This window comes from Lissotriton vulgaris, chromosome 8, assembly GCF_964263255.1.
Source record: "Lissotriton vulgaris chromosome 8, aLisVul1.2, whole genome shotgun sequence".
NCBI lineage: Eukaryota > Metazoa > Chordata > Amphibia > Caudata > Salamandridae > Lissotriton > Lissotriton vulgaris.
Window position 1 is genome coordinate 572,362,681 of NC_141696.1, and position 26,676 is coordinate 572,389,356.

Here is a 26,676-nt window from a genome sequence, read left to right on the forward strand (position 1 = left end):
TTCAAACATACATTACAAAACATGTTTGACAAACATATAAACAACATAATAAAATACATAACACAAAATTTTTTTTCGATATTAGTAAAATTCGATATTAGTAACATACATACCGTAAAAAACGATATTCTGTCTGTCGATATTTTGGACATCGATATTCTGTACTGTCGAAATTAAAACATCGATATTATTGTATATCGATATTTTAATTTCGATATTTTGTCTGCCTACCGTCTAGCTCAGGGTCTGACTGGCCTATAGGGTAATCAGGCAGTGTCTGCTGGCTGGTCTGACAGGTCATCAATGCGGTGTTCGGAGTTTGTGGTCAGGTGTTATAGCCATGTAGGCCAATTTCTACTGTTAATTTCTCTATTATCACAAGCACTGCCTGCAGCAAACACAAATGCATGCAGTCTCCCATACCTTGCACAATACCCATACAGATTACCTTTACATGTTTAAAATTGTTGCGATTTGGAAATGTGGACCACCTTTTTACATATCTTGGTCGATAATGGGGGATGCATCTGTTTTGGTGCCCAGACCTATTTTTTGTTGCCAGTCCTACCCTGGTCTAATTCTAGCCAGAAATCTCAATGGCAACATGTGTGTACTGCAGAGATCCACCTGCATCCTGCAGATCACACATGTTAATCCTGCGAGAATGCTCAGTAGGCTATTGCACCAAATTCAGTTATTTATATTTCACACATAAGCCACTGGTTAATATCACAATAAAATAGGTTGGTGTAATCCTTGTGAGATAACATCCTTGCAACATTGCACTGAGGGCCGGAGTTCTGTGGTTTTAAAGAACACAAAAACAAACACTTTAAACATTTACTTATGAAATGCACCAGTGTCGCACCGAAGATCATCTCAAACTGTGACTATTCACACCCCACTGACACCAAGGACCATTATTTTGATTCTGTTTACCATAAATCAACCACAGCTCCCTGTCATGAGTTTGGGAGTACAAGGCAGGGCAGGTGCTAGAGGCCTCTCAGCACATGGACAGGACGTCATTCTGTTACATAGCTTCTGGTGTTTATCTTGGCAGGAGGCAACTAGAGCTCTTGTTGAAGAGGTTGGAGGATACCTTGGGGTCTAAGGGCGGTGGAGAAGATGCAACGAGGATGTGATTACAAACTAGAGGTAACACTGGGCATTTGAGATGAGGTGGAGGTTGCATTGAAAATTTGAGGTCATAAGGGAATCTTTACTCATTATTCTGGTCATAGGAAATCAGAAAGGAGGCTGCAATGAGTGACTGAGGTCAGACACTGCAGCAGAATACTCCGGAAAAGTCTCGAGCACCCAGGCTCAAGCTCGATATGCTCAAGTACAAATTAATGCAGATCTAATGTGTCATTATGCAAATGGATAGCATTCAAGGCCCAGGGTAGATTCGCAATATGTAAATGCATACTCAAATGACCACATCATCCTGCTCGGGTATGTCTCAAAGAGGCTCGCGCAATAACCACTCCACGCATCAGTTAGCGTAAAAGGCCATTTTATTAGGACAGGCATGACAGCTAAATTAACATAACATCAATAACAATTAACAATCCCCCAAACATCCTGCCTCTCAACCATCATCCACTCACGTACTCCAATAGCCACTCCCAATTCACACCACGCCTCTTCACGTATCCCATTCACTTCCCCTTTTCACTTCCAAACTCCTCCATTATCTCCATCCATCGCACTCCCGTCTACCACACCTCCATCCTGCACCTGTAAACCCCTCCCCGGAAGGGTGATTCTGCCCGTCAAGGACGCCCCACCCCTCCCCATGATCCGCACACCAGTGGCGTCACTAGGGTTGGTGTCACCCAGTGCGGGTAACTCATGGTGTCACCCCCTCACGACTTACCCCATTGACATCCTCTGTGACTGAGCCAAGGCCGCCTCATCCGGCACGCCTTCCCGATGGTCATCCTGGCTCCTGCAGACCTCCCGTTCGTCCATGTCCTTGGTCAGGGTGTCCCTTCTGGATCCGCCGGCATCTGGTTGCGCTGGTTGTTCTCCCACCGCTTTCTCCTCTGTAGCATCCGCTACCGCGGCCTCCTCGTGTTGTTGTCCTGCTTTCCTGCTTTCACCTCCTTGCATCCGAGTTCCCCTCCTCAGTTCCGGGCCAACTGCATATAAATCCCCTCCTCCCCCTTGCAACGGAATTATTATTCTGGCAACAGAGGAAGAGACTAGGAGGCAGGACTCCTTGGTGCCCCCAGGGCTCCCGTCTCAAGACCCCAAGACCTTTTCCTTACAGTTCTCCCCTACCATGCTGGGCCGATCGGGCCAAGAGTCCACCGCAAGGAGTGACCCAGTAGGTAATACTGACATAGCGTCCAAGTTGTCAGATTGCTATGTGTGATACTTTTATGATTTCAGTGAAATTATGAGTGACATTTCAACGACTAAGAGTGACACTTTCTTGCGAGCAAAATCAAGCAATGAAGACGATGAAAACATTTAAATATCAGAAATGACACTCATCTGAGCAACCGGAAACTCTAAGAAGATCTTAAAACTGCTCCAAAGTAGCATATATGGAAGTGAACTAACTGGAGACAGACTGCGTGACTGCAGTTCTTAGTCACAGATGGCAGACACGCACTGCAGTCACTCAGAAGATGATCACTGATCTGATCATTCATGACTGTGCGGCCTAAAAAGCAAATTTTAAAGGTGAGTGCAGTAAGTGCCACTAGGCGGTTATACTGTCACTCAGTCTCACAGCAGGCTGGATCACGTTAATGTCTTTGAAAAGCTGCTCCACTCACTAGGGATGGACACCAGGCTATGCTGCCCAGCATCTGCTCTCACAATACACATGGAGGGCAAGAGAAGGGTTCAGCGCTTGCATCCCCCCATGCCGGGTGGTGGTGAAAGACTCTTAGAGAGGAGACTGCTGAGGCTAGGGTTGCCATCTAACTTGTTTTCTACCAGCATCAACAGTATTTTGAGGTCTCGGTTAGTACAAAAACAAGTTAAATCACTAAAAGACGGTATTTTTTATCTATTATCCTAACATACTTCAAAAAGCAAATATAAATAGAAAAAGCTATTCAAAATGTGTTCTAAGCTACGTAAAAAATGAATGTAAATAATTAGGAAACAAAGGCAAAAAAGGAATATTACAAATAAATATATATGGTTTTGTTTAAAAAACAATTTAGTATCATATGTCAGACAGCAACTGGCCAGTATTTCTTTCATGGCAAGGAGGCAATCCTAGCTGATGCAAGGCCACTAAAAATACACTAGTCATTTTGGGTATACTCAAGCCTGCCCTGTGCCATCATGGCGGAGGAGTGGCTAGTTGACCTGTCTCCCTGTGCCACAGGCTGACAAATGAGATGGAGGGGCAGTGGGGAAATTAAAGACAAGAAACTTTAGTGCAGTTTTCCATATGTAATTGTTAATTAACTGCGTGAGGGTTTGGGAGAATTCTGTTCTGACTGCTGTCGATGGCATTTCATCAATAATGAACAATTAAATAATACGTTGCGGTTATGTCTTCAAGGAGAACAGTGTGTGAGTGTGACAAGAAAGAACAACATACACTAAATGGCAAGCAGGCTTAGTACTTACGGTCTCAGAGAGTCCAGGCTGGCGAGGTAAAGATGTGGCCAGGCCGGCCAGCAGGCGCAGCCCGCGTTGCCTCCGCTTGCGTGAGCTGCTGTCCTCCACTCGGAGCGAGCTTGGTGTGAGGGCGGCAGTGAGCCGCACTGTCTCACAGCACTCTGCAGCCACGAGGGCGCCTCTCAGACCCAATGCTGAGTGATGCAGCCAGGTCTACCAACGCTGGTATTAATGAGCTGCGCAGGGCACTAGTAAGTTATTCACACACAGTGACTGCTCACCAGCGCCTTGCACAACTCCTTCCAGACCAGAGGGACGTGAGGACTCAGTGAGATTAGCATCGCCCCGAAGCAGAGACGCCAAGAGAGAGGGGGCGGCCGGGGGCAGTTGCTTGAAGAAGGGTGTCTATAATGCGACGCTTAGCTGCACGAGATCCCTGAACCCGACATGGAAACACTTTGTAAATTATACCGACTGTGGCTTATAGCATGCATGACACAGACACCTTCAACCTATACCGGCTCTTTACCCATCAACGCTCTGCATGCCGCGGGAATTGTAGGCCCAAATCTATAAAGGGCACTCATTGCAGGTGAATTAAAGAGAGAATAAAACGTGTTGTTGATTATTTTAACGTGAAATGTGATTGAAGGTTTCATTCATTCCATGAAACTTCTCGGCAGCTCTGAGGTCTCGCCGAAATTAATATTTTAGAGGCAGAACTCGGAAACCGGACAAAAATGAGAGAGCACTAGAACCCTGTTAGTTAAGAACGGCAGAAGAGACTTATGTCCAAAATATTTTAAACACTGGGCCGGACAGCTTCGTTTTCAGCTAAAAAGGAACAGAAACGTTTGAATAGCGTGAAATTGAAAATACGTTTCTACGTTTTATTCTGGAGCGTGCAGGCTATTATTCTCACTGCAGTGGCAGAATGTTCGAGGAAAAGCGTTTGTTGTGAATTATTTTATAATTTAGCAGGTGTTCGTGGACATCTCCACAGGAGACAGAGTCAACTAGACCAGAAGTTTGTGTTTTCTTTTTCTGGGTGTGAGGAGGTAACATTTCCCAGCGGCGCCAGCCAGTACTTGATAACCACTGCTGAGGGAGGCCCCGCCCGGGGATCTCGGTATTTGGGTACGGACTACCTCGGCCGGGTCATTGTCAGGCCACGCTGCGGGTGCCGCGGGCGCAAAGCTGCAAAGTTTGGCCAGCAGCCAACGCAGCTAACCAGATTGGTGTCACCCCTTTCGCTGGTGTCACCCGGTGCGGTCCGCACCCCCCGCACCCCCCTAGTGACGCCACTGCCGCACACACTCCCCCGTGCCATCCTGTCCTAAACTGGCTCGCCTTACAACAACGTTGAACGAAAACACCGCCCCCAACTCCACTCCTTTTACCTTGTAGGGTGGGTGGGCGGACAAACTAACTTGACCCTGAGGCACCAGGGACAGGAAGAGGAAGTCCTTCCCCTCCTGTCTCCTTAAGTAGCCTCCTAACCCCCCCCACCCCTAATTCCCACCCCTTACCTAACCTCCCGCCGTCCTCTCGCGCGAATAGCCCGGGGAAAAGACTGGTCTGCCGACCTGCTTTCCCCGGGGCCCGCATCGCTCAATAACCACTCCACGCATCAGTTAGCGTAAAAGGCCTTTTTATTAGGACAGGCATGACAGCTAAATTAACATAACATCAATAACAATTAACAATCCCCCAAACATCCTGCCTCTCAACCATCATCCACTCACGTACTCCAATAGCCACTCCCAATTCACACCACGCCTCTTCACGTATCCCATTCACTTCCCCTTTTCACTTCCAAACTCCTCCATCATCTCCATCCATCGCACTCCCGTCTACCACACCTCCATCCTGCACCTGTAACCCCCTCCCCGGAAGGGTGATTCTGCCCGTCAAGGACGCCACCCAGGGAACCCCCGGAGGGCGGTTACCTGCCCCACCAAACGTGCACCTTTCGCGCTCAATCACGCCTACACCAGATCGCCTCGTTCCACAAAAAACTGATCAGATCCTGCAGCTCCTTACGGTAATACGCATTTCCCATGTGCGAAAGGTGCACGCCATCATCTCGAAAGAGAAGTGGCTCCTCCAGCCTGAGCCCGCCATGAGCCAGCACTTTGAGTCCATGATCAGCACAGAAAAGCCTCATTGCCCTGTTCAGTTTCCTACGGGCCCTTTCAGTGGCCGCAGGCTTAAGAGCCCCCTCCAGATCCGTCGTAGTATGAATTCAGTCCACACAATACAGGCGCCAGCCAGATTGCGCTTCATTGCTTCCAAGTCCCGCTGCATCAAGTGTAACAAGGACACCCCCGATTGTCTTACCAAGTCATTTTCACCCAAATGGATCACAAGCATGTCCGGACAGCCCAGCTGTGACACCTTATTTGTAAGCCATGGCAGCAATTCTCCCCAACGCATTCCGCTCTTACCCCACCATTGGACCTCATGATGACTGCTCCTCAGGCCCAGGCTATGACCATACACCTGCCTGTCCGCAAACTTTGAGGCCCAATGTACAAAAGAGTGTCCCACAATCCAAGTGACCGTCTTGGCCCCTGGTCCCCGGACGCAACCTACGAAGAGAAAGAGATTAGTACCACAGCAAAGACAAAATTGACACAACAACCGCAGCCGCCAAGTACAACCCGCGCCCCTTTTCACCTGCGCACATAGCGTTCACAGCAGCGAGACCGCCAGCGACCAATCCGCCGAATCTCATCCCACAACCAACCTAGCCCAGCCGCTGCCGTGGCCGCCCCGATCCTAAACGAGTGCGTACCAAAACGCGCCGGATCCCTACCAAGCCTCCGCAATGCCAATCTCAACACTGCCAGCAACTGGAAAGCTGTCAAGCGCCTCATAGAAGTACGCATGAAGATCTCACCCTCCAACCTCTGCACTCGTCCTCAGAAACCCCGCCACTCACGCACCGGGCACACGCCCGCACAGCCACTCTCTGCCAACCACACCCATTTACCGCGACCAACCTGGTCCGTCTTGGACCGTCCCAGCCAAATGCCCAGCCGGACCCCATCCAAACGCACATCCGCAAACACCCGCCCCGGCACCCCGCGAGCGCCCAACAACTCTGACACCCGAAAGGCCCCAAAGAACATCCACACCATGCATAAACGGAACAATGCCACTTCATCCCCGTCATAACAACAAAATGGCAACTCCCCCAGAATCCCACCCAACAGATCAAACGTAATCACCTCCCGAGGCAACTCCCCCCCGCCCCCCTCTGCCCTCACACGTCCCCAACCTTTCAACATACGACTCAGCAGATCCGTCCTAGCCGGATCAAAACCCATATAGACCATACTGTAGAAAGAAACACCTGCCAACTTGCCAGCAATCGTTGTCTGAGACTAACCTCTGTCCATGCAGTCCAAAACAAAACGCACCACCCCTTGCTCTCATGCACCCTTGGACATCCTCCAAGCACCTTTCTTCCAACCCAAGAAGGCCCCAAATTCAGACCACGCCAACCTATACGAACGCTTAGTGGATTCGGCTATCAATCTTTCAACCAACCCCACCACTCTCATTCCCCCGATGCCAGATACCCTCCGGCACCTTGGTCTAGCAAGCCTCCGCTCCCGGAGCCAGCTTCCTGAAGCGCTGCCACTGGGAATGAGATAACGCATCCGCAATTTCGTTACTGACGCCAGGCACATGTTGCGCGCGAAAAAGCACATTGAAACGCAAACACACTAGCATGAAACTTCGCAGCAAGCGCAGCACTCGCAGGTCTTTTGCTTTCTGATTGTTCACCAAATCCACAACTGTCATGTTGTCCACGTGGAACAACGCCGACCTGTTCTTAAATTCCGGGCCCCAAACCAACAAAGCCACCAACAGCGGGAAGAATTCCAGGAAAGCAATGCTCCTGCCCTGGCGCAGCCAGTGCGCCGGCCACTGCTCAGCACACCAGCGACCGTCCCAGAACACCCCGAAACCAGCCGCTCCCGCCGCATCAGAGTAGAGTTGTACCTGCCACACCATTTTGTCCCGCGCAAAGTCCAAAGAGACACCATTGAAGTCTTCCAGAAACACCAGCCAGACCCGCAAATCAGACCGCACTCCCAGCGTGACCCTGACCCTGTGATGAGGGAGAACCGCCCCCGACATGGCCATGCCGAGGCGCCTACAAAATGTCCTTCCGGCCCTCACCACCCTGCAGGCAAAATTCAACAGGCCCAGCAAACGCTGCACCAACCTCAACTCATTTTTGCGAGCAACCAGCACCTGTCTCAAAACCTCCTGCATCTCCGCCACCTTCTGCAATGGCAACCTCTCCTGCCAAGCCACCGAGTCCAGTTCGATCCCTAAAAAGGTAATACAGCAGCTAGGCCCTTCCATTTTTTCTGGCGCCAAAGGCACCCCAAACTCCTGCGCCATCAGCTGAAATTGTCCCAAGGCCTTTCCACACTCGCCCGACTGCCCCAGTCCAACAAACAAGAAATCATCCAAATAGTGAGACACCAGCCGGTGCCCACTGCGGTCCACAAAAGCCCACTGCAAAAAGGAACTGAAGGTCTAAAAAAGCGCGCAGGAAACCGCACAACCCATTGGCAACACCATGTCGACGAAAATGGCCCCCGCCAACTGCAATCCCAACAGAGAAAAATCCGCCGGGTGAATGGGAAGGAGGCGAAAGGCCGACTTGATGTCACACTTGGCCAACTCTGCCCCCACTCCGCAAGCACGCACCAAATCAATAGCATCATCCACCGACGCATACAAGACCCTAGAGTCCTCCTCCACGATGAAGTCATTCACAGAACCCCCCTCCGGCCATGACAAATGATGGATCCACCTGAACTCCCCCTGCTCCTTCTTGGGGACCACCCCCAGCAGGGAGACCATGAGATCCGACATCGGCCACTCCTCAAACAGGCCAGCGATCCTGCCTTCCAAAACCCCCTTTTCCAATTTCTTCAACACCACATCCGGCAACTCTCTGGCAGACTGCAAGTTCTCCGCCCTACGCTGCTTCCTCGGTCCCTGATAACCAATCCGAAAACCGTCCACAAACCCCCAATACAGTCTCGCCGCAGCCTCTCTGTCAGGATACCGGGAGAGCCATGGACACATGGCCTCCACTTTAACCGGAGTATGGGCCCTTCGGCCCAACCTGTCCTCTGCCTCTTGCAAACTTCCACTGCTCTGAGGGTGTAGCCAACGTGAGGCATTGCATAACTGCGTGCCGTCCCCCACACTTTGAGCACTCATGTTTGAATTTATAGGAAGGTCGGTTGCAGAATCCCTTATTGAAACCCCAACAGGCTCCAGTGGATCCCGGCTTGTACTGCTGTTCAGCTGCCCCTGTCCACACCGCCTGAGCTCCCTGTCCCCCGGCAACGCCTGATACACCCGCCCCAGATTGGGCGGGGCGCGACTGAAAAGACCGATAGGTGACCGGAAGGCCACTGGCCGTATGCGTAGAAGCCGCCGCTTGCATCGATGACATCCACTGAACCCAAAGTTCCTGGTCAACGTCCCCCCACGGCTTGTCCGGGTTCACACTACTCCTGGCCCTGAACTCCTCGTCATAGCTCAGCCAGGCAAAACCACAAAAATGCAACTGCGCCTTCTAAATCACATCCATATACTTAAATAACGCAATCGTCCTATCTGCATGCTTCTCACAATAGATACTCGCATAAATAAAAAAGGCCGACGTCCAATTCTCCATTGTCACCGGCACTCTCGGCCGCCTGGTCAACTCCCATTCCTCCTCCTTAGACCCTTCCTTCGCTTGACTCTCTCTGTGTAACAACTTAAAGACACACCGCGTCAGGGGCATCACTTGCTGTACGCTTGCTGCACGCCGCATTTCCAGCTTACCTGCTTGCCTCCGCCGCCGCAGGACACACGCGGCCGCCGAGAGGGGCGAGCAGGCAAAAGACTACACTTCCCAGCGTCCCCTGCTCTGCGGGGACGCCGACTGGCAGCTGGGGCTTACGCCGGGAGGCGTATTTCATCGAGCCCTTCCTCCCGCGTCGCGGGACGCGCACGGGCAGCGCCAGGCGGAGCCCGGGCAGAGGGCGGGCCGTCTGTGGCCGTCAGGGGACTACAGGGGACGGGACGGGCATCCCCCCTTCGATTTGCACACCGGACAATGGGTAAGCGCAAACTACAAACTTCTGTTAATGGGGGTACAACTAAGGCCAAAATTGCGCGGAAAACCCCTGCATCTTCTAACATTATGTCGTTCCTGACCACAGCTGTCGGTAAGCTAAACCAGGAAATAGCAGACAAAGAGCGCGAACTAGGCTTGGATCCCATACCATCGGATAGTCAAACTTTGCCTACATTGTCTAGACACCTAATCCCTTTGGACCCGGTAATTGTGATTGAAAAAGCACCCATTACTAGGTTACCAGACGCAGACATAGACAATATACTGGTACAAGAAGGTGCGGAGGGAAAAGTGACTGATTGCCAAACTGTACATTCTTCTCCTGACTGCACCCAGGAACCTGAGCCTGAACCCCAGAGTAGCAAGCGCACTAACAAACACAGGACACATGGTGCACAGCGTCGTAAGCAACAAAATACCCCATTGAGTGCCCTAGAATCATCTATCAAGGACATGGTGGAGAAGGTCCTGGTTGACAAACTTGAAGGGGTACTTATACAAATCTCCACAGATATTATCGATACTTTAAGGGATTGTGTTTCCGATATTTTAAAGAAATGTGACAGGATAAATAAATTTGTAACTTCTTTCGAGAAAGATCATCGGTGCCCACCACCCAACATCACCCCACAATCCCCTACCAACCCACATAGGCAACCCCAATCCCCTATGGAGCAGGGAAATATCGCACTAGCCAACCCCCAGTTTCCACCTGCACCATTACTAGGGTCAATTGGTCACGGAATGGGGCAAGGGGACAGCAAAATTAGCACTAAGCTGCACTCCGCACCCAAACCCTGCCCTCCACAGACAATGCCCCTGACCTCTACCCAAGATGGGCTTAACACAGCAGGGTCTAGAAGACCTCGTCCGAGACCACCAGTTCACCTCCCACCAGAAGCTACACCTTTTGTCGCAATCTTGGTGAATATTCCAGTCTTAAAACCTGGGGAAACTGAGTCAAATGACTCAGTACTGGATAATATAAAAACATGGTGCAATAATAACTGTACTGGCCCTAACAATATTTCTGAATACATCCAAACAGGTAGACGTGTGGATTGGGTGGGATATACAAAGAAGAAATTCTCTGGGGATTGTCTAATTGTTAACTTTAACCGACCCCATGAGGCATCCCGCCTATTTTGGGACGCAACTGAGATTAGAGAGGATAGAATAAGAGCAGTACCCTTAGGTTTCTTCTACCCCCCACCTGTACTCCCAAAAAAGCTCCCTGAAAGGGCAAGTCGCAATGTTCCCCCATCTAAAACTCACCGCATTAGCTCTTGGGCAACACAAACAACTGGTATGTTACCTAAAACCCATGTAAACCAGGGTCGTGAATTAAGTAATGGTCTGGAGCTGTCAAATATGTTTTCAGCACTATCAAATTTGGAGGAAATTGATTGACTAGTTCCTGATGATAGTGTTACTGTCCCATCGTCTACAACTAATAATAGCAATGTAAGGGGTTCTATAGTTAACCTAATGAGTTGGAATATTGCAGGACTCCGCTCTAAAAGGGAAGATATACATTGGTTGAATGTATTGAAAAAGTATGATGTGATAGCGTTGCAGGAGACATGGGATACGGATTGTGATCTCTGGATAGATGGGTATACATCCTACTTTCTTGCTGCACAACCCTCAAACTCTGGTCGAAACAAAGGAGGTTTACAATTTTTAATGTCAGTTAAAATGAATGGAACTGCGAAAGTAATAAACACTCTATCCCAAAATTTTCTAGCCTTGGAAGTCACATTGACTAATCAATCTAAATGCGTTTACATTAACTTCTATAACGCTACCCAAGGCACTGGTGATATCGAAAATCTCAATTCCCTGAATAAGTTTTTGTGTAATTTTAAAGAGAGTCAAACCGCGCCGACATATTTTATTTTGTTAGGAGATTTTAATGTACATTTATGTCAACAAAACTGTCATTTTGTAGATAATTTGAATGTAGACATGTTCCAACCCCCACATTTTGAACATTCTGTTAAAGGGTCGACCCTAGAAGATCTGCTTCTTGAAAACGAACTTTACGAACCAGAGTTTTTTGATAGTAAAGAAAGGGTCTCAACCTACAGAGCCAGGGATTGTAACAGTATTATTGATTATATATTTATCTCACCAGTTATGTTGCAGAATGTTATTTTTTACAATGCTATACATACCACACATAGTGATCACAACCCGGTTGTGTTGAATATGGAGGATAATATTTTATCACTGTTTAATAAAAACACAGAAGTAGACATCGCTGTTGATATCACTGTAAAGGATCAAGGGAGACGGGTGAAATGGAGTAAAGTTATACCTGAGGAGTTCTTTTACTCCCTTAACGAGAAAGTGGGCAGCGATATTAATGTTTGTAGAGAGCCATTGAGATTCAAAGGGAATATCATTGGGTCCTTTGAAGCCATCTGTCGCCAGGTGGCAGATGACTTAAAATGTAAAGCCACAAAGAGAGAGAGAAAGGCTGAGGGGTGGTTCAATAACGCATGCTACAAATCACATCGAGTGCTTCATAAAGCACTGAAAAAGGTACCCCGTGATAGAGTGGAGGTGGCGAGGCTTAGAAAACAATACAATCAGGATATCCTAGCTAGGAAAAAGGAAATCAAGAAACAGGCGTGGGATAATTTGTATGAAAAAGCTACCCTGAGGGACAGCGCAAAGTTCTGGACCATTGTTAATACACCTTTGTTCAATGGGAAAGAAAATGCGCCACTGGAGCTAAATATTCCTGAGAAGGAATGGCTGGACCATTTCCAAAAAATTTATGGCAGCAACATCGACTTAGGACCTTCTAATTCAACACCGATCGACACTCAAGCCCCCCTTCTAAGTTTTACTATTAAAGAGGTACAGAGTGCTATCGAGGGCATGTCATCACAGAAGGCCCCCGGGCCAGATGGCGTACCCGCAGATATGTACAAAACAAACTCAGCAATGTGGTCAGTTGTTCTTACTAATGTTTTTAATGTAGTTGGTATAGACAAGATTAGACCTCCAACTACCTGGTCACAGGCTGTCATCATCCCCATATTCAAGAAGGGCCAAAGGGGGGACCCTAGATGCTACAGACCCATATCCCTGCTAGATTCCTCATTTAAAATCTTGGGTAAAATAATACTAGAGAGAATCTCAGCTTGGACTACCGATAAAAACATCTTGTGTGATGCACAGTATGGGTTTAGATCTGCCAGAGGTACAGAAGATCAATGCCTCAATTTGCACCTTATACTGAGCAAATACACTGTAGCTTCAAGGGGGATGATGTACTTGGCCTTCATGGACTTGTCCACAGCTTTTGATCTAGTTAATAGGTCAAAGCTGTGGACAATACTCCTAGAAATGGGACTGGATCGTGCACTTGTGGATTTTTTAGCGCGACTCCACAGTGATTTAAAGGCAACTATCCGCATGACCCAAGAAGGGAACTGTACCTCTTTTTTTAAATCGGGAAGGGGAGTGCGCCAAGGGTGCATCTTGGCGCCTATGCTGTTCTCCCTTTATATTAACTCCCTTGGTGAGTCGCTAAAAACTGCCTCTGCAGATGTGCCCTGCATGGTGACGCCGGTACTTTTATATGCCAACGACACGGTGCTGATGTCAAGGACCCCGAGGGGTCTTCAACATCTACTTAACACTTTTGGGGCTTTTATGCAAGACCTGGATTTAGTGATTAACGCAGGAAAGTCGCATGTCATGGCTGTGGGTAATTCTAAAAGTAATACCAGAACCCTGACCTGTAATGGTGCCGCACTCACTAAGGTTAAAACCTTCACATATCTAGGAGTGGTGTTCGACGAGAAAGGGACATGGGCACCACAAATCCAGAACAAGACCGCAGCAGTAAAAAGATCTTCTGCTGCTATATTGGGGTTCGCCAAACGTCTTGGCGGCAAACCACCAGAGGCTATATTATCCATATACAAAGCCAAAACCCTGGCAATAGCAAGATATGGAGCCTCTATCTGGGGACATAAGAACACAACCCAAATCCAAAGGGCAGAGAACATATTTCTGCGAACTGTTCTGGGCTTACCAAAATCCACACCTGCTCACTCAGTACATATGGAACTAGGGGTGGGTTACATTGAAGATATGTTGTCTCTTGCACCACTAAGGGCATGGATTAAAACTTGGCTTAATCCCAATTTAACATTGAACCACACGATTATTAAAGACTGTATGGGGCGGGATCGTGTGGCTGAGATTGAGTGGCTTTCATATATCAAGAAAATAGCACAATATCTGGGCCGCCCTGATTTATATACCAACCCTGAAGGCCTACAAAAAGATGACATCAGTTGGGCAAAACTGGAATATATAAAGAAAAGAGAAGCCGATAGAGAAACTCGCGAGATTATGAAGCCAACCGTGAGGTCACATTTTTTGACAATAACAACTTTAGCTATCGAACCATACTTGGCGGTAGTAAATAAACCTTTCCACCGGTGGCTCCTCACTAAATTTTGCTTTGATCAGTCTCACTTCTTGCTGGGTGAATACAATAAATGGTGTAAACCACATGAGAACGCCCCCTGTAAGTGTGACGATTTCTCAGACCAGGATTCTCTTCATTTTCTCTTTTTTTGTCCTTTTTTTAGAATTGCAAGAGAGAAATATATTAAGCCCATATTAAATGATCATAAGTTTACCCAAGTGAAACCGGCCTTTCTGTTTTTACAATTAATGGAAACACCCCTAATCATGTATGGGGTAGCAAATTTTCTCACTATGTCCATCAGGTCTCGTCGAAATAGAGCGAAGTCACTGATTAACTGTCCTAGCCTTTGCTAAAAACTGTACGCCCAGTCGGGGTAGCACTTTTAAATGATTGTATTATAGGTTTGTAAATATTATTGTAAATAGATCATCGAACAAACTCCATATCACAAACCGTATAAATGAAATGAAATTCTGTAGTAAACCACAGACAGTGCAGTATGAGGATAAACATTTTAATTTTTCTATAACTTTTGTAAATATGAAATTTGTAAATACTGAAATTTGTATTTGTATATAATTTGTATTTGTATTTGTATATAATGTGTCTTGTTTTTAAGCTATTTATATAAAAATCTCTTTATATACTCCAATAATCAACTATGAATGTATAGCATACTTTTGTGATTTTAATTTAATCGAATAAAGTGTTTTTGACTCTGACTCTGAACTTAAAGACATCAACATATTCATGCTTCCAAATCCTCGACTTTGTCTTCTCAGATAAATGAGACCCAAGGGGCATAGCCATACCCATATACGGTAGCTTCTTTCGCGCTTTCTCCACCCCATCATCTTTTCCCCCATCACCCTCAGACGTGTCTGTTTGAGCACTGGCCGTCACAACCTGCTTCTTACCATCCATCGGAGCCTTCTCCGCTCCACCTGCAGCCCCAAACTCCCGCACAGACCCGCCCCCCACACCCACCGACCGGCAGGTCTTCTTCCTCCCTTCTTTCGCCCCATCCCCCCAAGCATCCCACCAAGCGCCCTCACCTGATAGGATTGGAGGGGCGTCCCGCTCATTCCTCCAGTCCGTCGGCTTCACCGTCCCTCCACTGGCCCGACTAGCGCCAGCTTTTGCCACCGGGACAAAACCCGGCCCATCCAGTGCCGATCTGCCGTTTCCCCAACTCACAGGCTCTCTCACCTCACCCTCTTCCAACTCGTCCTCTTCATCCTCGTAATCCAACACTTGATCCTCCAACTCACACACCTCAGTCACCATTCTCTTCGCACCATTCCCTTTCACTCCAGGCACAAACTCGCACTCCAACATCGCCGGTGCCCACTCCCTCGATGGAGGGCAGGCCGCCGCGGACCCCCCTGCTTCTTTGTCCCGGCGTTTGGAGGCCGTCTTGCGCCCCGCCGGCCCACCCCGGCCTCTGCCAGCTGCACCTGCTGGCCTGTAGCCCCCCCCCCCCCGAGCCGTATCCACAAGGTCTATGCGCCGCCAAGGCAGTCCCTGACCCCTCTACCCCGACCCACTCCCCGGATACCCCAGGAACCCTCACCCCTGCACCCGTGGCAGGTCTCCCCCACGCGCAGGTGCTGGGGCCCCCTTGCCCCCAGTCACCCCACCCGCCTTCGCCTCTCTCGCAGCACACAAACGCTGCCATTCACCCTCTGCCTCCTCAACAATGCGACGCTGGTCGTGGATCCGCTCCTCTGTAGACATGAGCTCCCACCTGGCATACCAGGACCCCTGCTTCTCCGTGTCCCCTAAGGGACTCTTCCCTGGTGGTGGTACCCCAGGTGCCCCCACTCCCTTTGCCTGCTGTGCCTTCTTCGGTCCCTTGCCCTTGGACCCCTGCTCCCTGACTACACCCTTCTTGCCCTTAGACAAGTTCACAGGTTGCACTGGCTGGCCCCCGCAAGGCCCCCTTCCTCATCCCCAGACTCCCCATCCGTTAACATGAGGGCGGACTCCTCACCAGCCACCTGCTCCCACTCACCCAGGTCCTCCCCCCCACTGCCTTCACTGCTCTCCCCATAGTCAACAAGCTGTCCCCACCTCCAGACCCCCCACCCAATGTGGGTAATGGGGCCAAAATCTGCTGCCCATCCCCTAAAAACTGCCCAAGGTCCCCCAGCCCCTCCCCAGGCCCCCCCTACCCACCAGCACAACACCATCATCAGCAACACGAGCAGGGAAGCTCAACCGCCTCCCTCCGCGTTTGGGGCCATCTGAATCTCTCTTGCCCCTCCCCCACCCTGCTCCAGACCCACGAGCCCCATGGGGCTCGTCCAGGCACGTGGTAACTGCCGCGAAAACGCCTGCCGAGGCAGCCCTCTGTGGTCGGGCCATCCCGACCCAAGCCTGTCCGAGTACACCGGGCTGAAGGAGATCGGCCCTCCCAGCCTGGCCTAGCAACTGCAGGGCCGCCCGCATCGCTGCCGCATCGGGCGTTGCAATGGTTCCCTCCCGACTCACCGCGCTCGGAAAACTGCTGCCGTTTGATTGCACAACACACCGCACACCAGGGCACCAGTGGCGACTTCGCTTATCTCCAACTTGCAACCCGCCTACACTAACTACCTAAATGCACCCACTACCACAAACTAACTTGACCCTGAGGCACCGGGGACAGGAAGAGGAAGTCCTTCCCCTCCTGTCCCCTTAAGTAGCCTCCTAACCCCCCCACCCCTAATTCCCACCCCTTACCTAACTTCCTCCCGCCGTCCTCTCGCGCGAATACCCCGGGGAAAAGACTGGTCTGCCGACCTGCTTTCCCCGGGGCCCGCAGTTTAATTAGAATGGAAATGAAGTCCTGTGGTATCCTCTTTCATATGTTTAGCTTCAAATACCCGTTTCGGTTCACCGTATACAGATATGGGGAAGCCCGTTCTGTAGTTTAGAAGCATAAAGTATCACACTCCCCAGGAGCAGCAGCGGCAGACGCTGCCAACAACGCCTTGCCGTTGCCTGGAGGTGCGCAAGAAATCACTGGAGAGCTCCTACTCCATGAGATGCCCGTTCTGTAGTGCAGCAGGGAGAAGGGCCATGTTTCCCAGGAGCAGCAACAGCAGACACGCCAATGACGCCTTGCACGTGCCTGGAGGCGCACAATAATTCACCGGAGGGCTCCCGCTCCATGGGACGTGCATGGGCGCGTGCCTGGGCGAAGACCGGGCCAAGAGCGGTCCCGTCTTCACCCGTCATTGCCCTGAAGAGGCAGGGCTGGGCCACCCCTGTGACATCTGCCCAACGAGGACCAGCTCTAAGAGATTTGGGGCTGGAACAGGATTCATAATTCACTGCATTTTTCTCTGTGTTTTACCTGCCATATCAAGCAAAAGGAACACCGAGTAAGCAGGCTATTGTTTGGCCTTAGTACTCGGGATGGCGTTACAGTGGGTTGCATGTCCGTAGTCTAGAATTGTTTAGATCTAGTGGCCATTTCTAACTCCAGATACTTTGAAGTAATTGGGAAACAGACATGCCACTCCAAACAGTAAGCTTTGCCTCAGCAGCTTGCCTCTTCATTGCCTCCAACCTCAATCAACATGATGCTACAGAGGGCCATTGGGGTAGTGGCAACAGAAATTGAACTTACCGAAAGACGGCTGTCCCTATCCCCCGACCTTCATTTCCCCATGTCTGGCATGGTCTCCCCCAAACTACCCTCACCCCAGAAATCAGTTCCCATATATCATAGTCTGCTGACAGTGCAAAGGCGAGTGAATCACCAAAACCCCATTCACGCAAAAGGGTTACAGACACTGGCCCTGTCAAAAATGGGAAACTTAAACAAGCAAATGGAGAGAGGGCAAAGAGAAAGAAGGTAAATGACAACCGACATCGGAGGGAACGTGGATGACCCAGATAAGAATATGGGCAACATAGACAGCGCACTAGTGTCTTTGTACTACCCAGTATGGGTAACAAACCTGGTGGTGGACTTACAGGTTCAATTTAGACATAATGTAAAAGACGAGTTCCTCAGTAGCACAGGTAGATAAACTGGCAGAATTGTTTGAATCTTTTGTGTGAAGGCCAGTTTCAACCATAGGGAAAGGAACCAATGCTAGTTGCATGGCTGATGTTGACACCCTAACACCTGGAAATAGGTCCGAACCCCCATATGCCCAAAACCCCATTTCCAGCTCTCACCCTAATAGGTCTAACTATGAGTCCAGGAGCGGAGATACGGTACTTCTAGGCATGGCTACTAGGCAAGAATATATGAACCAGCAGGAACCCAGGCATAGATGGGAGGGGGATGGTAATGAGCCCAGCATAGAGGCCAGGGAAGAGAGTAATGATTTGCCTTCGATTAACCTACCCCCACCTCATCCCTGTATGTCATCGTTCTAGAAAATGTACCTGAGCTCAAAAAGGGCAGAGGGAAACGCATCTGAAACTGAAGAATAAATGCATGTTTTGGCAGACAAGGCGGAGACAAATCACCTATGAGGACGCTGGCGAGATTCTTATGACACGTAGGGTCAGGTGGGTGGCAAATAGCTAGAAAGATGTGCATGGGGATTGCGTAGTGATCAATAAAAAAAAAAACAATGACTGCCCAAAGCCTTTTATGTGTAAACAGTTATAATCAAGATGCGGGAATAAGGTCCCTACCGCTAGGATATTTACATTTCATATCAAGCATCACTAACCAGTATGCACAAGAGCTATTGACAGTGTTTGTGGAAGCAGAACCACCAGCAAAATAGACAGTGGTATCAACCCCCAGACCCTTACTATACAACTTACCCACAGCAAACAGATTTGGGGTCTTAGAAGAGGTTGATTGACTCAAAGTAATGCAGCCAGGGCCGGACTGGCCATGGCGGGCACCGGGCAATCCTCCGATGCGCCGCACGGGTGGGGGCCGGTTTTGCACCCCTTGGGGCCGTTTTTGTTACAGGGCCGTTTTTGCAGCATAGCCCTGTAACAAAATCGGCCGAAAACCGGCCCTGGCAAAGAGCTCGGCAGCACCCCCAACCCCCCAGGGGAGGGGCGGCCGAGCACTTTGCCAGGGCTGGTTTTGGTTCCCAGTCCGGCCCTGAATGCAGCACCCAGAACAGTCAACCAAATGCCAGGAGGAAACTAGGGAGCTGGCAATTTTTAAGAGAGAGTTTTATTATCCTAGCACCACATCAGCAGTGGGGTTGGGTGGAGTGAAGGAGTCCCATGACACAACTCAACCAGGCTTGGACAAGTGGCCAAGATGTGTAGGCAAAACCATTGTGGGGCTGTTGCCTAATGATGCTCTCATCAGTCCACCCACAAGACAGCCACAAACTGTGGCTCAGGCCAAAGCCCTAGCAATCTCACCTGACCTCAACACCCCAGTGCCTACAGCTGACAGAAGCAAGGTCCCAAATAGAACTCTGGTGTTTAGACAAAACGACCAACAGAGGGAAATCAAGCCACCCAATGTTAATCTTCAGTTACCCTTGCCAGCTGAACATACAGACCCAACAAAGCTGAGGGTCTTATCATGGAATTATGTGGGCCTCAGAAACAAATTGGCCAATCCTGACTGGAGGACTTTTGTGGACCAACACGAGTTTGCATGTTCCAGGAAACCTCATATAGGGAGGATACACAGCGGATGGGCTTTGCGACTTTTAGAATAGCCGCAACCACCAAGGGCAAGGTAGGTCATCGCCTGGTCTTTGTGTATGGGTTGGGTCCCATTTGGGCTGTACAGCTAAGCAGCTGGAGTTTTTTTCAAATTACGTCCAGTGCATTCTTCTGACATTTATATACAAGGTCAGAATTGCCCAGGTCAATGTCTACTCCAGGTCTGGAAGCAACATCCATGAATCACTGACCTTTGACCAACTGGCTGCTTCCATGTCTACCATCCCCATCTATCATTGAATGGTCATTGGTGGTGACTTTAACTGCCAGTTTGAACCAATGGTCTTAGCAGAGGAATACCCATTGAAGAAGATCTAGACTGGGCAATTCCCAAGGCAAACTTCCCGCCAACCAGAGCCTGGACACCGTTGGTGCTCCAGATTAAATCCTAACCTTAAACCTGTCCCTAAGGGCATGCAATTGGCGTACCAAATCTGACACACCAGGGATGCATACTTTTAATCAACCAGGACACTCTTCTAGTATAGACTACTTCCTGGTAGATATCACGATGTGGCACTGGGTGGTGGACTTTGCGGTTTTGACCTGTCACCACAGTGATCACAACGTCCCTATCATGGAGGTGGAACTGCCGATTAGCAAGGAAGTATCTGGTTTAAACATACCACCAGATGACAGATTAACACTGACCAACAATAGAAGAAGAGTCCGGTGGTCAGCCATACAGCAATCCTGTGATAGGATGGCTTTCTTATATGGTCCAGTCATCCCATGTCTAGTGGCAGAGGAACAATCCATCTTGAGTGATAGTACATTCACCTCCCTTAAACGAGTCACATAGATCCATGAGGTGCTGACATCTAGTCTGGCCGATATATTTTTTCCTCTTTCACACTCAAGTGGGTGCAAAAAGGCCAAACACCCCTGGTTTAAGACTAGTTGTCGTTCGGCCAAGCTAGCGCTGATAGATGCAATCAAAACTAAAGATAGACCCCTAATCAGAGAAAAGAGGGCGCTATATAGAGCCAGCATCACCAAAGCCAAAAAACTGTGGGAGCTGGACAAGTGGGATTCTCTGATACAGGCCTTATCCACCCATGACATGAAGGCTTTCTGGTGCATAGTTAATACAGGTAGTAGTGAAAGGAAGCAGGCCATTGAACCAAACATTGAAGCTGATGTCTGGAAACAGCATTTTGAGGCCCTTTACTTAAGTCTGGAGGATGAGCGCACTAGTACAGCTAAAGATATTTCTCCACCATAGGTCATCTGCTCCCTGGCCCCTCAGATAACTCTCACAGAAATAGTTAGTGCCTTAAGCGAAATTCCCCCCTCCTAAGCTCCAGGACTTGACAAGATCCCCGGGGACCTCTTCCACACCAAGCCAACTATTTGGGGCCCCTATCTGTGGATCTTGTTTAATGCTATACTTCAGGGAATGGCAATCGCAGCAACTTGGGCTGGCGTGGAAACTCTGCCGATTCATAAGAAGGGTTCACCACTTCTTACCTCCAACTGCTGACCCATAAGTGTGGTATCCGCCTGTGTAAGCCGGTCCCATGCCTGTCACTTGCCACTGCTTGTTTATGGTGGCAGTTGCATGTCACCTTTCTTTCCTTCATATGTAGAATGCTATGTAGGTCATCTGAATCCATGTATGTCATAGGACTGTGGGAGTTGTGGCAGTTGGTTTCCCGCTATGGCTGAGATCCTCTGTAATAAATAAACTTGATTCTTCATCAGTTGTTCGTGAAGGAGACTTATTTACAGACATCACACAAAGTTTAATTGATGTCAGCCAGAAAATCTTTGCCTGGGTATTGCTGGGTCGTCTTCAGACCTGGATGGACCAATTCAAAATATTGAGGCCATTCCAAGCTGGCTTTAGGAAAAACTCATCCACCACAGACCAAATATTTAGACTCCAACTCTTGTATTGGAAAACGGTGACTATAGAGGGTGGCAGCCTCTCTCTGATCTTTGTGGACCTAAAATTCGTATTCAATCTGATACCAAGAGATAAACTCTGGGCTGTCCTAAGTGATCTAGGGGTGCTGTTCTATCTTTGTTATATGCTCAGGCGTTTGAACGAAGGCAATTATGCCCATATCAGGTTCGGCAAACACTGTGAACTTACCACACCTATAGCTATAGCTAGAGGGGTAAGACTAATCCTGTGCTTGCGCCCACCCTTTTTTGTCTATTCATTAATGCACTCGTAGACACACTGAATGCGTGGAAGGATAATGATGCACCCAAAATAGCGAACAGCAAAGTACCAGCGATAATGTTTGCCGACAACAATCTATTGCTCTCAAAGTCAAGATGGGCATTCAGAGGATCCTCAACTTCAAGGCCTTCTGTGACAATAGGGGCCTCAAGATTCATTGTCAAAAGACCAACTATATGGTCTTTCACCCAACCAGCTCTACTCGCCCTAATCCCAGCCTGCACGGCATTCCATTGGAGGAGGTGTCTGTATTTGAGTCCCTTGGGGGTCACATTAACTGAAAAAATGAACTGGGGGCACAAATTACCAATAATATACAATGAGACCCAATCCAAATGGCGAGCAAATCTATCAGTGACATATGGGGGGTCAAATACATCCCACTCCCCACTACTCTCTTATCCACATTATAATGAGATAATGCACTGTGCTCTGCCTTGTTTAAAATATCTGTTCTCCAAGACAACCCAACAGAGCGAAGCTCTCAGAGTGACCCCAATCTTAGTGGTTCACAACAGTCCACACCACACATTGGACCTTACTCTAAATAGAGGAAAAATGTGCGAGAAGCAAGTGACCCCTCACGGAAACACCACCAAGCGGGGTAACTGGTATGCAATTTCCAGACAGGCCCCTGTCTCATCATCGGTGGTCACTCGCTCCTCGGGGAAATAAAGGTGATAGGAAAGAAGACGTGTCCAAAACAAACAACGTATAAAGTGCTACAGTGAAGTGCAGAAAACTCTGCTAGTGACAAACACACACAAACATAATGATAGAGTGCCTAAAACCACACACAACACACCAAACCCTTATCCACTTTTATTCATAGGGTGGTGATTGTGTGCTCTTGAGTATTAAAAAGGCTGGTTGCTAGTCATGCATACCATTACCTACAGTGCCGACATGTTTCACTGCTGTATAGCGTAGAGCAGTTTCATCAGGGCTGCACTCAAGTGCTGCCACTTCACTCTTTTTGGACACTCAGTTCTGTAACGTGCCAGGAGCAGCAAAGCTTTGCATACCAGCCACTCCGGTATCAAACTGGGACACTAGATCCTCCAAACGTGAGTGTGCCCCTTGATTTGTAATAAAAATATTATATCGTGACGAACTGGGAAGACGCCTTTCCTCAGCCGTCACGGCTGAGGAAAGGCAGCTCTACGCTATACAGCAGTGAAACATGTCGGCACTGTAGGTAATGGTATGCATGACTAGCTACCAGCCTTTTTAATACTCAAGAGCACGCAATCACCACCCTACGAATAAAAGTGGATAAGGGATTGGTGTGTTGTGTTTAGGCACTCTATCATTATGTTTGTGTGTGTTTGTCACTAGCAGAGTTTTCTGCACTTCACTGTAGCACTTTATACGTTGTTTGTTTTGGACACGTCTTCTTTCCTATCACCTTTATTTCCCCGAGGAGCGAGTGACCACCGATGATGAGACAGGGGCCTGTCTGGAAATTGCATACCAGTTACCCCGCTTGGTGGTGTTTCCGTGAGGGGTCACTTGCTTCTCGCACATTTTTCCTCTATTTAGAGTAAGGTCCAATGTGTGGTGTGGACTGTTGTGAACCACTAAGATTGGGGTCACTCTGAGAGCTTCGCTCTGTTGGGTTGTCTTGGAGAACAGATATTTTAAACAAGGCAGAGCACAGTGCATTATCTCATTATAATGTGGATAAGAGAGTAGTGGGGAGTGGGATGTATTTGACCCCCCATATGTCACTGATAGATTTGCTCGCCATTTGGATTGGGTCTCATTGTATATTATTGACTGTGAGTGGAGGGCGACCCTTTCCGTATTCCCTCTAAGCTCCATTATTGTTCGGGCACAAATTACCAAAACAAGCCTGAATCTAGCGCAGACCACAGGAGGGTTGATCAAGCTACTTAGGAACTCTTTCCATAAACCTATTGGACCACTCTTGGAAATCTACAAAGTCAAACAAGGGGTGCTGCAATGTATGGGGCTGACCTTTGGGGGCATAGTTCTCTGAGAAACATCACCAAGTAGGAGAACACTTTTGTCAGGCAGTTATTTGCTTCCCCCCCCTCAGTACTCCCCTTACACCGCTTCATTTGGACTTGTGGGGGGGGGGGGTAAGTTCAATTGCTCTGAGACCCCTAATTTTTGGACGTCCCCTATGGGTAACCCTGGAATTGGCTATGTATAGAGATAAGTAAAGGGGACCCTGGGCTTGCAGGGCATGGGGAAACAACCATTGCTAGCATATGTCAGCGACTCATTTCTGGGCATAGGCAGAGTGAGCCTATGGCACAACTCTGAGGAAGCTTGCACCACAATTTCTAAAAACAAACTGGTTTGGAGTTACAGGGAGGGTAAACACACTTGTTTACAGAGCAGAGGTGCTCAGCAACAGGATCATTAACAGTTGCGTTTTTGAGAATAAAATATCAGTACATCTTAGAATCTACCCTGGATGAGATACAACCTACGCTAGTGAGGAAACTGCATATTCAATTTAAGCACAGGGTTCTCCCGCTGTGCAGTTTCTGCAACAAATGGGCAGGTAAATTCTCTTTGGGTTGTCCGGCTTGTAGCAATACAGAGGAGTCAGAGTTGCATGTATTTTTTTTCTGCCTGGGCTACAGAAAATCAAGAAGCTGTTGGATGACCCAATTATGTAGAAATCTGGGGACCAAACTCTGTGCAAAGGTATTTAGGTTGTTGAAATGCAATACTCTATCCCCAATTGTATTTGCGATGTCACGCTTCCTACTCTCTATGTGGGGTTTGCGTAAGTCGCTTTTGAAAAACAATCTATATGATTAAGCTGAGAAAGCTCTTTTTTATCTTTTTTAATCAGGCTTGCTTCATTTTTAAAGCTATATTTTTTATCTGTGTTTTCATAGATTGCTCTTTTAGTGTTTTACTAATGTGAAATGTATCAGCTTTATCTCTGCCCAATAATTGTATATTTTATTAATAGGGTATTATTTATTAGTGTGTGGGATAACAGTCTGCAACTGCAATACAGGGCATTGGGGCTTTGAGTCTATGTACTGGAGGATGATTTTATGTATAAGTTTATTGCACTTGCACTTTTATGGTTTAATGACCGCAATAAAGTAGTTGATTGATTGCCAGATATGGAGGCAAAAGTTGAACACAACCTTTCCTACAGCCCTAAATGCATCACCATGAGCTCAGACACTGTTCAGTGAGTTGGTTTTCTTACGCGTATTTCAGAATATCCAGCATAATTATCTTGTACCAGAGTGAGCAAGTTCCTATTAATTGGAAGCATCATAGGGCCCATCTTCGAGGACCACTGTTTCTAACAGTTCTTGGTTGGAAAAGAAAGGGTTTTAATTGAATTTGCTAGTTCTGACCATTCATGAAATAAGCAATTTTCATCCAATATCTTATGTTTAGCCTGCCCAACAGTATCTCATAATCTATCATGTTTATAGAAGTTGAGGTGTTCAATAGCATGATAATAACCCAAAGCAGAATCACTGCAACTTAAAGGTGCCAGACAATGGATGGGGCTGGTGTATGGTGGCATTATCTGTCAATCAAAGCTGTCTTAATCCATTTTTAAATGGAACTAGCAGACCAGACATGCAGCAGGCTTTGGGATTTGACAGGTATCAACATTTTAGTTATTTTACTTTTTTTATGTATTTTGGTTTTGTAATTAATATACATTAATATATTTACTGGGTTGTTATCATATTTTCACTAGTTGAATACCCTTGTGGAAAATTACCTGTTTTGAAGAATCGAACGGAGAAGGTGCAAGATGGCCGAATTGTTGGTGGTGTTGAGTGTCCAAAGGGTGAATGCCCTTGGCAGGTGAGCTCTGCATGTTGGTTATTGCTTTATGGACCATGGTAATAACTCTGGTTGAGTCATTTTTTAAGAATTTAAAAGTCTCAGCACATGCATGTAACTGGGTTGAAGATTTACACATCAATGCATAACAAGCAAATTTATTCTGTTAAAATAGAGAAAGCGTACCAAGATCTATTCATTGCAAATTATTATAACAGCAATCTCCAGCATGATGTTTAACCTAGGACTGAGGAACTACATTTTGACTCTAATTAATCAATAAATATGTCAATTTAATCACATTTGATAAACAATTTAAATATTTCCATGCATTTCTCAGCTTATTTTAAAAATGGAAAATTCTCAAGTAACATCCGGGAACATCCCTGGCAACTCATCGTATGAACTAGCGAAGTTGTGTAAAGTGTAGGGAATAACAATGTGTTAAACATAAAGTAATTTGAAAATATGTACAATACAGATTAACTTGAATAACAACATGTATTTTCCTAGTCGGCATTCTGCGTGGTATGGGGAAACAGAGCTGATTGCCAAAACCATGTGTGATGTGGTTGTGGCTGAAACATTTATATAAATAGGAGTGATGGAAAGAGGCATCAAGCTTGTTGTAGGCAGTCAGACCAGTGTATCTGCCTCGTCATTCACTTGAAAGGATAGGAGAGAGATTTTGGAAGCACACTGTGAAATAGTGAAATAGAGTCTTGTGGGTAAAAAAATAAATCTGGCTAATAAGAGAATACGGAGGCAACAGAAACTTGGGACTTGTTGAATTGGAGTCAACTCGAGACC

At 47.9% G+C, this 26,676-nt stretch overlaps 1 protein-coding gene across 1 annotated transcript in view; it reads left to right on the forward strand.

Annotated features, from left to right (window-relative positions):
* Positions 1 to 26,676, forward strand: part of F7 (coagulation factor VII) — a 236,896-nt gene that overhangs the window by 119,277 nt on the left and 90,943 nt on the right. The window contains exon 6 of the mRNA XM_086934404.1: positions 25,778 to 25,887. Coding sequence (XP_086790530.1) covers positions 25,778 to 25,887 — 110 coding nt within the window. The remainder of the gene's footprint in view (positions 1 to 25,777; positions 25,888 to 26,676) is intronic.